The sequence below is a fragment of the Natator depressus genome, chromosome 9 (genome assembly GCF_965152275.1).
Source record: "Natator depressus isolate rNatDep1 chromosome 9, rNatDep2.hap1, whole genome shotgun sequence".
NCBI classification, from domain to species: Eukaryota; Metazoa; Chordata; order Testudines; family Cheloniidae; genus Natator; species Natator depressus.
Window position 1 is genome coordinate 63,176,168 of NC_134242.1, and position 14,455 is coordinate 63,190,622.

At 52.1% G+C, this 14,455-nt stretch overlaps 1 protein-coding gene across 1 annotated transcript; it reads left to right on the top strand.

Moving 5' to 3' along the window:
• The first annotated feature begins 434 nt into the window (after positions 1-434).
• CLDN2 (claudin 2) lies at positions 435-2,954 on the top strand. The gene is made up of 2 exons (XM_074963089.1): positions 435-539; positions 1,452-2,954. The coding sequence occupies exon 2, from the start codon at positions 1,665-1,667 to the stop codon at positions 2,352-2,354; it is 690 nt and encodes a 229-aa protein (XP_074819190.1). The 5' UTR covers positions 435-539; positions 1,452-1,664; the 3' UTR covers positions 2,355-2,954.
• The last annotated feature ends 11,501 nt before the right edge of the window (positions 2,955-14,455 follow it).

The following is a 14,455-nucleotide window of genomic DNA, read 5'->3' on the forward strand; positions in this document are numbered from 1 at the left end:
CCAAACCCACTGGGGAGCCATTGATTGCAAGGGGATGGGCTTATTCAGAAGATGTTTTAAGAGGGAAAGGGGCTGAATTCGAAATAAAGATTTTCCCAAAGCAGGAAAAGCAGGGTGATCAGATCCACTCCCAAGGGCCGTCCCACTGCTCTCTGGCATTTCCCTGGAAGCGTCCCAACTGGATTGTGTTAGCTTCTGGACTCTAAGCTTGTGCGACAGGGGGTAAGGTCCCTCCCAGTGCTCAGCCGAAGCCACCTGGGATGGCAGGACCTGAAAACACCACATGGAATGGGAGAAAATGCAGGAGAATGAGCCCTGCACTGAGGAGAACTTAACTGAGGGCAGAAAGCACAGGGGCCAGGAGACCTTTCCTCCCTCCATCCCAGTGCTCAGAGGCCTATGCGTTGCCTTGCTGTACACACCAGGAGTGGCAGGAACCCCAGCAGAAATGAATTCTGCTCCTACAGCATTAAGAAGTGCTGAATTGGCCAGCGAATGCCAGGCAGGGGCCAAGCAGTTGCACGCCCCAGAGGAAACAGGTTTGTAGCTCAGGGTGGGGAGCAGTGTGAGAGAGCCCAGGACGAGATGGACATGGAGACCTGAGCTGTCCCCTCACCTCCGAAGGGTGAGCTTCTTCAGGGTCAGGTCTCTGCTGTCACCTGAGATGCCACGGCAGGGCTCCCAGGGACAGCATACTGGAGCTGTGTCTTCTCACTAGTGCTGTTCCCGTCAGGCAGTCAGCGAGGGAGCCTAGGGGATCTTCTTCAGGAGGGAAACACACAGCCTCCTCCCTGGCCCAGTCCCTGCTGCACCTAGGGACAAAGGTGGAGTCATCCCAGATGAGCGGAACCTCGGAGCAGGGACAGGGTCTCTGTTTTGAAGGGCTTTGCATCCTGACAGCACTACCCCTCAGGCTGCCTTTGCATTACTGCTCAAACTGGCCTGGGCTGGCAGGGAGCTGGGAGCTGGCCTGGCACTTACAGCGCACTCCTTCCTTATGTGCATGACATTAGCGATGGCTGGTGGAGATGGCTCCGGGGAGGTGGTGTTCTCAAACACAGGGGGCCAGAGGGGTCAGGATCTGTGGGCAGCCATAGGCGATTCCCCGCCAGGCTGCAGGAGAGAGAGAGAGAGAGCGTCTAATCGCAGGGTGCCCCAGCTCAGGCAATGCAATGGCACGTGCCACTAGCCGCTGATCCAGCAGCCAGGCTGGAAGGGAACATGGAGATGTGGAGCAAAGCTCTGATTCGTCTCATGTTCCTGCACGTGGGTGTTTCGCCAGGCCCCTGTCACCAAGGCACATTTAGACTCCCTTGATCGAGTTTATTATTTGGGGGGCTTTTTCTCTCGAAAGGTTGTTTGGAATGATAGCGGAGGTGAAAGGGCACTTGGCATCTCTCAGGAGTCTCTGGTCAATATTTAATCTGCTATGGATTTTTTTTTCCTTCCAGGGAGTTTCTCCTCCCCTCTCTCCCGCCCCCACACAGATAGCCCCACAGACCTAGCATACAGGGACGGGGAGGAGATAAGCCCAGACCACCGAGCTGCTCTCCAAGAGCTGGGACAATAGAAAGACAAGAAAGGGGCTGGTGGTGAGGAGCCAGGCAGCCAGCAAGGAAAGGCAGGAGCAGTCAGCCACAGCCAGGTGAGGAGAGCGACTGAAGATGATCTCAGTCGGGCTACAGCTTGTGGGCTACATCCTGGCGGGGCTGGGGTTGCTGGGCACAGTGATCACCACGCTCCTACCCAGCTGGAAGAAAAACTCCTACATTGGCTCCAGCATCGTGACGGCGGTGGGCTTCACCCAGGGCCTTTGGATGGAATGTGCCATACAAAGCACCGGAGTCACCCAGTGCGATAGCTACAACTCCCTGCTGGCCCTGCCGTCCGACATCCAGGCAGCTCAGGCTATGATGGTGACCTCCTGTGCCGTCTCCTCGCTGGCCTGTATCGTTTCCGTGATGGGGATGAAGTGTACCATCTTCGCTAAGGGCTCCTCTGCCAAAGACAGGGTAGCAGTGACAGGGGGTGTGATCTTCATCGTGGGGGGTGTGCTGTGCTTCATCCCCGTGGTGTGGAGCACCCACGTGGTGCTGCGAGATTTCTACAACCCGATCCTCCCAGACAGCGCCAAGTATGAGATGGGGGAAGCGATGTACCTGGGCATTGTCTCAGCCTTGCTAACCCTCCTTGGCGGCTGCATCCTCTCTGCATCCTGCCCGCCCCGGCAGTCTGAGACAACCTACCAGAGCGCCTACCAATCCAAAGCCCTGGTGACCCCCCAGCCATCCATCAGCCATACTCAAAAACCTAAGAGTGAGTTCAATGGCTACAACTTGACTGGGTACGTGTAGGAGCCCCGAGGCCTGGCCAACTCCCCAGCAGCAAGGCAGCCGGTATCTAAAACCCTCACCTGCCTTGGGGACCACTCAGAAGGACTGGACTGGGGGAGGTAAGAGGAGAGGCCGAACCAATCACTCAAGCTCGTCTCTCTCATGCACTTGTCCTTGAATCCCAATTTCCACTGACCGACCAATGCTCCCACAAGGCACTCAGCAGCTCGCATGGACTAGGCTGGTTCTGGCCTTCTGCTGTAGCCCCCTCAAGTGGCAGGCAGCAAAACACAAGCCCAGGGGAGCGCTCTCCATTGGGAACCCCCCTCTGCACCAAGAGGAAGAGCAGCATCCCAGATGGCCGTCCGCATGAGAGCAGCAAGTGCTCAGTCGGCACAGCAACAGATGGACTCGTGGAACGCAGCCCCAGCACCTGGCTCTCGCAAGTGGTCACTGGCCTGTGTGCTCATGTGCACTGGACACAGAACAAGGGGCATGTTTGCCAATGCCGCCCGCCTGCAGGTGAAGGACACTGAAGATGGGAGGGTGCAGTCACACAGCAGGTGGAAGAGCGTTTGGCAGGGTGGTGGGTCAGGGGTGAGCTTGCTAGGACTGGCCATGAAGCACTTACTGTACTTTGGAGTGATTTGGGGAGGGGGGTGGGGGGAAGAGGCAGCAGCTCTCCGGGAGCAGCACATTTGCTGAATGGCCCCGTGGGTCAAGAATGACGAGGCATTGCAATAAATCTGTGTTACAGTCATGCTGAAGCTGACTTAGCTTTCCTTCTGCGCCGAAGGGGCTCTGCCCTCACCCCCAGGGAACCCCACCCACGCTGGGCCAGGCCATCTTGTGCCCATTACAGCTGCCCACTTGATGCCCAGCCAGAGGGCAGAGGCTCGGAGGTATATTTCAAAGGGGACTGGGAGCCCCAAACCCAACCCCCGTGCAATCCTGTGTTTGTTTCCGTGCTTGGCTTTGAAGAGCCGTGACCCTCGGGCATGAGAACGCCACGGCCCCTTGCAGATGGTCCGAGTAAACAAACAGATCTAAAAGAAGACAGGCTGCTGCTCAGGAAGGGCCTGATTCTGGTCCCACTCAACTCAGTGGGAAAATACCCACTGACCTTCGGGGAACAGAACTGGGCCCTGAGGTAAACAGGCGACAGGAGCTCAGTGTGGAGAGTAGATATATTAGCATAACCCTATTACCTCTGGGAGCACAGCTCTAGTCCTGCCAGAGATTCGCAGGGAGCAGAGAGACAGCATGGTCCAGTGGATGGAGCAGTGCCCGGGGAGCCAGGAATGCCTGAGCTTAAGCCCAGCTCTGCCAGTGACCTTGGGCAAGACTCCATTCCTCTATGTAAAACAGAGCTAACACCTGCCTTGGTAAATGCCTGGAGACCCTAGCCTGGAAGGGTCTCTCAACAGGCACACAGTATTGTTATTAAGGACTTTGGTGGGGTCCTCCTCACATGAGACCCTCCTGGCATGTGCGTGGCGCAAACAGCTGTGTGACGCCCCGTGCGTCACTCCCTGCTGTTAATTCAGAGCTCCACAGGCAAAGCTAGTCTAAGAGCAGCCTGGCGTTCCCCAGCTCACAGGGGCTGTGATGCGGAGGGCAGAGGGCATTCCTTGACCCTCGCTGGATGACTGATGGGCCCTGAGACTTCCAGTGAAAGCTCCTTCACATGTTCTTCAGCGGTGGAGGGTGGCAGCTGCACACAGCACTGAGCGGGTGTGGGGGGGGCAGGAAAGGGACTAGGGATTTAGGGGAATAGCCCCGGTGGCGGGGGCGATGTCCTCGCTGTCCTGTGTGCGTGAAAGTTTGCACATTACAATAGAAACACACAGGGACTTCACAAACGCTCCCACCCCAGCCCCAGGGGGTGGCTGATCTGGGCATCCCGAAGGACCTGTGCTAGCAATGGCCATTTAAATGCACCCTTCCTATGCTGAGGTTGGCGAACACTGCATGGTTTCCCCTCGGACACTTAGCCTTCTTCCCTGGCGCCTTCTGTGCTTCAACCCTTCCTCTCTCTCTGCCTAGGCTAATCCTCATAGCAAAAAGCATGTGCAGCCTTCTGCTGCACCAGCCCAGGGCCCCACATGGCCCATATCGGACCACGCGTTGCCTCTTGCTCTGGCCACTGGCTCCAACAGCGAGCTGAGGGGGACAGGGCACGTGTCCACAGGCACACAGCAACACTAGCCAGGATACATGACAAGACCTTCCAGGCCCATGTGTGAAATGATCCCTGCTCAGAGTCTGCAGGAAAGCTCCCCCAGTGAGAAGGGATCGCAGAGGTAGGGAGCCTGGGGAGTAACCCTGACGTGACTGGCATTGGCAGATCAGATGGGCCACTGACTCCATCCCCCCGAGCAATCCTGTGCATCAGAACATCACATTATCCCTCGCTAAATAACAGCCCAAAGCCAGGGGAGCCCTTCTTTCCCAGGGCAAACACTCCAGTCCAGTGCTCCCCAGAACTGGGACACCAGAGGTTCTGGTCTCCCGCTCCATGCTGAGGGCCGGTGCCTGCCATCTGTCTAGCTGCACTGTCTCTGCACCGCTCTGTCACTCACAGCTTCGCTCTGTCTGCTCCTCCAATATGTCAGTCACTTCTAGCAACTGAAGATGCGTCCAGGAGGTGAGTGGAGAAGCAGAAGGTGCAGGTTTGCATCCTGTGGCAGCCTCCACCCCATTGTGATCAGAGAGCATTTCCCAGTGTGAGGGAACCCAAGAGTTTTCACAGCATGGACCAGGGTCAAGGGACAATGGAGCAGGGGAGTGCAGCTCCCAATCCTCTCTCTGGCTTGGGTAAACACCACTCCTGCACAACTCCTCTCCTCTTTGGCTGGTGCAGTGAGAGATCCCACTCCGGTTTCAATCCACTTTCACTCTTGGTGAGGACCATTCCCTTATGGAGAGAGTCAGTGTCTGGGGGTAAGGACTGTCCTTACCACCTCCCAACGCAGCACAAGGGGCCCTGATCTTGGCTGGGATCTTTAGGGACTGTGGCAATACACAGCAATCATGGGCCGTCTCCCCCCATGCATGGGCATAACATCCCTGCAGAAGCTGTGTACACAGACAGAGAGAACCAGGGTGTTTCTCTCTCTCTCTCGATCAGTCTTTGGTGTTCTTAAAAATTAGAGCCAACATCCCCTGTTGCTCTTCAGTCCACTACCCCATCTGTTCTCCGCCAGAATAAGGAGAGCCGGCACCATGTGACCAGGCAGGTCTCTGCAGACCACAGGTGGGAAAGCCTCTGGGCTAGCAGCCAGGCCAGGGAACTGGAGTCTGGGCTCTATACCCAGTACTACCAGCGATTGGCCATGGGGCCTTAGCCGGTCACACCAGCACTCTATGCCTCAGTTTCCCTATCTGTAAAATGGGGATAACAGACACCTATCTCAGAGGGGGAACTGCCAGGCCTAAATGCACTGATTTTGCCAAGTGCTTTGAGACCCTCCACAGGAACATGCTATAGGTGAGCAAAGGAGTGTCTTTCAAGCTAGTTGTGTGGGGGACCATCTGGCTCAGAGGACTGGTACTGAGATAGCACCTTTCACCTTCAGGACAAGGGGACAAATCCAACCTGGGGCAGCAGTAACACAGTCATTGGCATATTAGCAGGCAGGTGTCATCACACAGGCACTGTAATCACAGTTCACTCCCTTGGTACTTGGGAACAGGAAGGGAGAGGCCTTGGGGAGAGAACCCCCCTCTCTGCAGCCCCCTTGGGTCTGAGCTGAGGGAGCTTGCACTGCCCAGGCTGTACCTGTTTCACACATAAACAGAGCACTTCCCTGTGCAGGGCCAGCCATACACTTACCCCATGGAAGGAATATTAAATAAGCTCTCTAGGGAGTGAGAGACCCAGAAGCTGGAATGTTTAATCCTTGAGACACTTAAAGAAAGAAAAAGATCAGAGAGGGCCAAAGTCACGGCCCAGCCTGGGAAAACCAGGCCAGGCGGCAACACAATAGCCTCTGCCTGTCACTTTAAAACACTGAGGCCAACGAGGATCTCTCCAAACATTTACAAGCCCCGCCTTTGCTAGTAATTTCTGGCATTTCTGTAGCTCTCGCAGACACCAGTTCATCCTCCCCAATGCCTGTAAGGTGTTTATTGGTCCCATTTTACAGATAGGTAAACTGACAGTGCGTGGGGTAGCTTGCCCCCCCAAAAAGCAAGGCAGTGGTACAGCCAGTCTAAATATAGGCATTCCTGGCTTCCAGGCCTGTGCTCAGACCACGATGCTATGCTGCAGCAGGCTGGGTCAGCAATCACAGCGCAAGACCCCTCTCGATGAGCAAACTGGTTTCTCATAAATCCTCTAACTTGCTGGAGGACAACATGGCGCACTCTGTACCACCATGGTCAGTTTCCCAATCTGTCCGGCTGAGCCACGGGATACTCTCATCCCAGCGCCTTGGGGCTCAGGAGACAAGGGTGCCTTACAGAGTTGTGTATTTCCAGGGCACATTCAGCTGAACTCTGCCACCCACTCTGGGAGGTCAGAGATGAAGGATTTTGCTGACGTGCTTATGCTGGCTCTGCTGCGTTTTATTAGAGGCATTGATCAAAAATAAGGAATAAACTAATTAAACATGGCAGCCTCAATATGCTCTGCACATGCCGTGAGCCCGTGGCTACATTGTTAGATGCATTATAATTAAAAAGCCCTGCACAGATGCAATAAGCTAGAGGAAAGCACACCATGGCAACAGCATAAGTTGTTGATGATGCAGCGATGAAACAAGCATGTGCGACAATGGATGAAGGCAATAAGGGACAGTCCAGCCAGACTGGAGCACTGGCAGAGTCTGCAGGGACCATCCGTCGTTTAGAGGGCAGCTGGTTTTGCCACAGTGTTGCCCCACCCTGCTGAGGTCTGGGGTGGCACTGACTAAGCACTACATCACAGAGCCCTACAGAATTCTGTAGTCATGGCTGGCACGGCCAGTGCACTGCGACCAAGAATCACACATCGCTGGGCTCAGTATCAGTATGAACATCCTCCAGCTAATCCTAATCTGGTGCACAGTGAATGCCTCTTCGCTTGCCAAAATTCCTTTAATGAACTTGAGGGCATCGGGTTCAGTTTTAAAAGTTCCCTACATGCCGTCCCAACATAAAGCAATTTAGATTAGCAAGGGCAAGCGGGGCAGGAGGTTCACTGCTCAAACGTCACCGCCTCCACCATTAACCTTGCACAAGGGAAATTATATTTATCTGAAGCGTTAATACTCCTGATAATAGCATGACTCATGCTTTCTCCCCTCCAAGTTTGTTGCAGCAGCAACCCCAGGGACCTGTCCCCAGTGATAATGGAGACGTTAGTTAGGGGAGGCTGCAGCTCATAGCAAGGCAAAGGGCCTTCGCCTCTCTGGGCCCAGCTTCCTCTGGAGCAAAACAATGAGCCTGAAATCTCTTCCACAAAGGGCACGAGGGATCAAAAGCCACAAAAGGCCCTGAGATGGATGAGCAAATAGGTTGGTGGGACCAATCTGTTGCCCAACCCATGTATTGGTGGTAACCGGCCACAGGGGCAGGAGAGGGAACTTGGGTCCCGGTTCAGCAGAAAGAGCACAGGACAAGAAGAAAACTCACTGCAGCAGGTGGCAATGGAACAGAGGGCTCTGCAAACGCTAGCCCCCTACTATGCAGCAAGTCCTTTCTAAAGACTGTTCCTCACAGAAAAAGACACCTTCATCTGAGTTGGGGAAAGATGGTGAGTTCATCACTCAGGACATGTCTACACTACAAAATTATCTTGACCTAAGTTACATCAGCATACAGCCACCACAGTAATTACATCGCTTTTGCACGTCCACACTATGCTTCTTGTGTCAGCAGCACATGTGCTCACCAGGAGCACTTGTACCAACTGTACTGTCAGTACCGGGCATTGTGGGACAGCTTCCGAAAGCCATTAACAGTCAATGTAAGCAACACAGTGTCAGTGACCTAACTACGTCAACCTTGACTCTATGCCACTCATGGAGGTGGAGTTATGAAGTCGGCGTAGCGTGGCAGTTATGTCAGGGAGAGTGAAATTTTAGTGGTGACACTTCCATAGTTAGGTCGACATAAGCTGCCTTGTGTCTGCCTAACTGGAGTGTAGACCAGGCGCTATTTACATTTACTTAAGCCATTCAATTGTAAATGCTTGCTTCTTTGCAGATGATGTACAATGGTGACTTGAAAAACCACTGAAATAATTTTTTCCCCTGCCCTAGAAATTCAGGTTTTGTCTATCCAGTGTTGTCCTGCCCCTCCTCAAAGATTCTACAGCTGACAGGAGAACCAGTAGGTTTACGATATCATCAATATTCAGGGAGACCTGATTGAGAAAAGGGGATACTTTATTCAGACTATTAAAAATTCTGGGGTTTATTTTTAGCCACTCCTAATTAACCCAAATATCTGAACAAACAGTCAGAAGTAAAGCTCTTTTGTTAAAAGATTCAACACCCCAGCAGCTACAATTAAGGGCTGAGAGCGCTCCCAATTCACAGGACAGGCTGAGGGAAGAACAGAATATATGGTGGATATAATCAAAATAACAGATGTAAGGTGCATGGGTGAAAGGATGTCTGAGAGTTGGGCACACAATTTGCAGGGCTACAGGGGCAACATTAAGGTTGTTTAGGATAACGTAATAGACAAGAAGTATGCGTAACCTTAAAGTAGAGTTTCTTAGCACAACGTGTGGCTTTTGTAAATCTAACGTTCTCTTAAATTACCAATAGGAACTTCGAATCACTGCCTTGGAATTTCCTTTTTCATTTCAAAAACAGAGTGTCAGGCTTGATCCACGAGCACTTAAGGCTCCAAGCAGAACTCCAGAGTTAGCAGCAATTGTAAAGTGAACCGGAACCAATGTTGCAATTTACAAGACTCTGAAACCAGAGATCTAGGGGCCTGATTGCAGCAGGGAAATTTGCTTCAACGTAACTATACTGGAGCAGAGCCCTAATGTAGACAGTGCCCAGGTACTATTGTGATTTACTCTGGTAACTTACTGGGGACAGCCCATAGGCCTAGTGGCACTTTTAAGTTGAGTCAGCAGTGGGAAGGGCGCTAGATCTACATTCCATCCCTGGTTCTGCCGCTGAGCTGCTGTGTGACCTCTGCTTGTCTGTGACTCTATTTCTCCTCTCATCATTTGTCTGTCTTGTCTACGGAGACTGTAAGCTCTCCAGGGCAGGAGCTGTCTTTCACTGGGTGTTTGTACAGTGCCTAGAACAATGGGTCCCTGAGCTCAGTTGGTACTGCCGTAATACAAATAGTAACTAACAGGGCCTGGCTCTGGCAGGCATGGAGAAAGCTTTCACAGAAGCCCCAGAATCCAAGACTCAGGTGGTGTGCCAACAGGGCACAAAAAGTCCCTCACACATGATCAATCCTTTCATCAAGCTCCTGTAATGAACTTCAAGAGTAAGCGCCCCCTTCTCCAGCAAGTCCTGTGTGCTACATCCCAGACACTCTGGAACCAACTCTGAAGTGGCCAAGCCAAGCTGTGTTTGAGCAATGAAACAACAAAAGAAAATTAGCATAAGTCTTTTCAAAATGCATCATCAGGCCTTCGTCCAACTTTAACACACCTGGAAACTTGCAACAATCTCTGCTCGCTTCAGACGACCGACGAAACGTGAGCTGGTTTACTTTTAAACTAGGATTAAGGACAGGAAAAAGGAAAAAAAATTGGGCAGATCATATAAATCCAGTCACAATCTTCACTACACACGATTGCAATATATGATAGGGAAAGAGATCAATTAGACTAAATCAAGTAAGCAGATCATTGGGGGGGGGGGGTCTCCCAATACAGTCCAGCTCAGCGACATGGTGTATGCACTGTGGTATTCGACAGCCAGGGGCCCACACCCTGCAGCCCGAAAGAATGCCTGCGGATATTGCTGCAGCTGAGTATTTTTCAAGACCATCGAGGTATCACGATTTCCATCACTGCTGTGCATGTCTCAAGCTGAACGGACTTGTGAGCAGAACCATTTCCTGTTTGAACCAAAGCCAGTCAATAATCAGGCACGTGAATGAGTGTGGGGTGCTGGGGATGGAAACGCTGCACAGAGAGGTGGCTAGAAGCTCATTCAGCACAATAATGTTGAAAACGTGGCACTGTCTGAAGTTCCCTGTTCTCCAAGCTGCCTTTGTTTTCTCAATGTTAATGTGAATTTCTTGCTAGTGGAGTGTGCTCAGTTGACGGGTTCTTTTAATATGCTGCCCAAAGAGAAGACCGTCTTCTCCCCTCTGCTAACTCAGCTCAGCTACTCAGTTCAGGGTCCACTCTCTAGGGGCCAGAGGCCCGTTTTGTCTCCATGCCCACGCAGCTGTCTGGGCTGGGCTGTTGCCAGCATGCCCTGTATCTTGATGGGCAAGTTGTTTATCATCAGCCCTCAGCCTTCTTGGCCTACACACCAAGGATGAATCACTGTGAAGAAAGGCCAAGGCGAGCAGGACAGTGAGTTCAATGGACTCGGTGAAACAGAAAGAACAAGGCACTGAGGGCACCAGTTAGTGGCCAGGGCAGGAGCGACCCCTCCCACCAGGCTTTAGCAACCAGTGCAACCATGTGCTACCCCTGCAGCAGCACTCCCACTGTACTTCCTTCCAAGGACAGGGATCACTTCCATTCCTGAGAGCCCTTCCGCCACCCCCACACTGGAAAGAGTGGGACCAGGAGGGCCAGAGCCCAGCCTTCTCTGCTAAGTGGTGGCCCTGCTTTGATGACTCATATATAAATATATCCCCACCACAAAAGCTAGTTTTGATTGCCTTGTTGCCTGACTGGTGTCTCAGATCAAGCAATGGGCAATAAAATATTAACATGCTCTTATCTCCAAGTGCGATACAGGCACCATAAACAGATTTAGGTAGAAACCAGCAGCCACACCTGGATCTGGGGGTTGCAGAGTTCAGCATTAGTGCTGCTGCAAAGAGCATTTTCCTGGCTTTCACCATGTCACCTCTCTCTTTGCATCCCTCCACTAGCTTCCCCTTCCCCACTGCACCCAAAAACTTGCTTTCACTTTGAAGCCCTTTCATGGCCTATCCTCACCCTACCCATCATATTTCTTTCTATATCAAGACATCAACCGCTCCACCTTCTCTTTGCAGGTTATGCCAGTCTTGATTACCCATGATTATAAATTTTCAAGAGGCAGCTTCATGTTCTCTGCCATGCATTTGAGAAGCACCCCACAAATATCTGCTGTCCTCCTTCGAACTCTCCTTCAGTATGATGCCTTCAAAACACTCGACAATGGCTGGTGTGCTGGGACTGCTGCTTTGCAAGCTGACCTATGTCGTCTCCTAGCTTCCTGGTGCTCCCCTGCCTGCCTTCGCCTGTTGTCTATAGTTTTACACATAGATTATAAACTCTTTGGTGTAGGGACAGTCTATCATACGTTTCTGCAGTGCCTACCACAATGAGAACCTGGCTTCTATCACAACTCAAACTCTAGTCAATACCCCTGCCAAGTGATGGAACCTTCCACTTTTTAACCTGCCAGAGTTACCTCTGCCTCACATTGGGAAGGGGTCACAGGCCAACTGAGAGAAATGTGGGGCCTGGTACATAGTGTTCACTGAGGCCCACTCCCCTCCCATTTCAGTCCAGTTACAGATGTTTGGGGAGCTCCTTGAGCTGGAGGCCCTGGTACAATTGCCCCCTCTTCTCCCCCTCTCATCAGCCCAGTGTCAGTAACTCTCATGCCCGGAACCTCCCATCCACACTAGGAAGGGCTACCTTAGCACTCACTCCACAGCTGGAGAAGGTGCAGTGCGTCTGTGCCTCTCAGCCAGGCTAAAGCAAATCCTTTCCCCTAGCAACCTGGATCAAACACCTCGCGTCTGGACAAGCAAAGTTGAATTCCTAAGGGTCTGTCTACATGGCTAAATAGCTAGAGTGCAAATTTAAACCGCAGTAGCTATATCATATTAAGTTCCCCTATGGACACTTGTTTTCCACACTTCCAAAGTGGATTAACCTCATCTGCACAAAGGAGCCCAGTGGGGAATCGGGGTGTCCATGTGGGGAGCTAGTGTGGCATAGCTCTACTGGGCTTTTTGCCCCATGTAGACAAGCCCTTAGTGCCAACAGACATCCGAGAATCCTGCCTGCTTGTGTGGACTGACTAGTGCATACAATAACAGACTCAGAAACCAGCCTCTTGCCACAGTTTTCCTGTATTTCTGAAATATTTATCTTGAAGTAACCCCCAAAGGAACCGCTTGGGCATGAAGCCCCATGGTGCTAGATGCTGTCCACACACACAGTCAGAGACAGCCCCTGACGCAAGGCGCTCGCAACTCAAGGCGATAGCGTGGAGGGTGAAAGGTGCTCATGGCTGAAGAGCAGAAGGAAAAAAAACGGTGACAAGTTTTCTCCTGGGATGAGCAAACTGCAGATCCAGGTTGTCCCTGATCTAGCCACCTTTACGTTTCCCCCCAGCTTGTTTCCTCTCCCCTAGTCATGATTCTCAGCAGCCTCTCCTAACCCTACTGGGGAGCTCCAGGACCCCATTGAGGAATAAGGATTGGCTTTTTAAAACAGCCTAGAATTAAAAGGTTACCAAAGTAAAGATGCCAGGAAGATAGGAAGTTAAAGCCCACACAAGTCTGTAATCTGCAATGGCCAAGTCCTAGCCCAGAGGGCCATGAGCCATGTGGCATCCATCCACTCTGCTAGCAACCTCAGGGGCAGGAGCTATGCTTTCTGCCCCTGGTCTCTGCAGGGGGTCTGTGCCAAGTCATGTGACCATCCCAGTATGCAGAGGACTTTTCGTGCTTGCAGCTGCGCTCCCCCCTGCCAGCATGTGTTGGAGGAAGAGGTAGTGGCCAGTGGAGAGAGACCAGGGGATAATCAGAAGTCACCCTTCCTTATACGAGCTCTATATTGAGCCACCCACTAAATCGCTGCAGAAGATAAAACGGGCTGGGCTGCAGCACTGTATAAAATAACCCCAGCAAGGGCGGCGGGTGACATTGCCTCCTCCCACACAGGACCCAGCCTTCCCCCAGGGTGCACTTTGAGTCACCACATTCCTGTTTTCAACCAGTGGTCATTTATCGGGATCAGAGACGGGAGATCCCTTGGGAGCATTTAAGAACCTGTCATTGCTCCGGGACAGGGCGGAAATCCCAGCAGGGTGCTTGTCTCCCGGGGGGCGGGGCATTGATCTGAGGGGCTGCTCCTCTAATGAACTTTAAAGTTATTAACCAAGACTCAGGCTTTCTTAGCCATGACTGGGCGAACAGGGAGTTTCAAGAGGGAGTTTGGAAGGGGAGTGGAAAGGGGGCGAGGTACACTTGCCATTCTTTAAAACCTTTAAACTATAATCAAAACTTCTTGATTTAAATAAAAACCCTATCATTAACCGAGGTAGCTGCAGGAGAGAATGCAGGCAGAAGCCCAGCAGCAAAGTGGGGGCTATCCTGTTTATTGTGCTCAGTGTAGCATGTATGATTACCTGCCCTTTGGGTGGGTGGCATGTGTGTGCATTCGGTGCAAGGAGCTCCTGGCCCTCAGAGACCGTGTACAGGCTTTGGAGGCCAGGGTGGCGGAACTGGAGGAGCTAAGGGAGGCAGAGAGGTCTGTTGATGAGGCTTTCCGGGACACTGTAGATTTGTCCCACCTCCAGTCAAACAGCCTTTGCACTGTTAAGGAGGATGAAAGGCCCAGAGGCCTTTAAGGAGGATAAAAGGCCCTCCAAAGGAAGGAACTGCAGTCATTAGGAAAAGGCAGGTGTTAGTAATGGGAGATTTGATCATTAGAAATATGGATAGCTGGGTTTGTGATGACTGGGAGAACCATATGGTGACTTGCCTGGCTGGCGTGAAGGTTGCCAATCTCTCAAGGCATCTAGATAGACTTATGTGTAGTTCTGGGGAGGAGTCGGTGGTCGTGGTACATGTAGGTACCAAAGACGTAGGGAAGGGTAGGAGAGACATCCTGGAGGCCAAATTTAGGCTGCTAGGAAAGAGACTGAAATTCAGGACCTCTATGGTGGCATTCTCAGAAATGGTTCCAGTTCCACGCGCAGGGCCAGGTAGGCAGGCACAGCTTCAGAGTCTCAATGCGTGGATGAGAC

What these genes read in the sequence shown, in the direction of transcription:
- CLDN2 (XM_074963089.1), top strand. Translation starts at nt 1,665, where the DNA reads ATGATCTCAGTCGGGCTACAGCTTGTGGGCTACATCCTGGCGGGGCTG.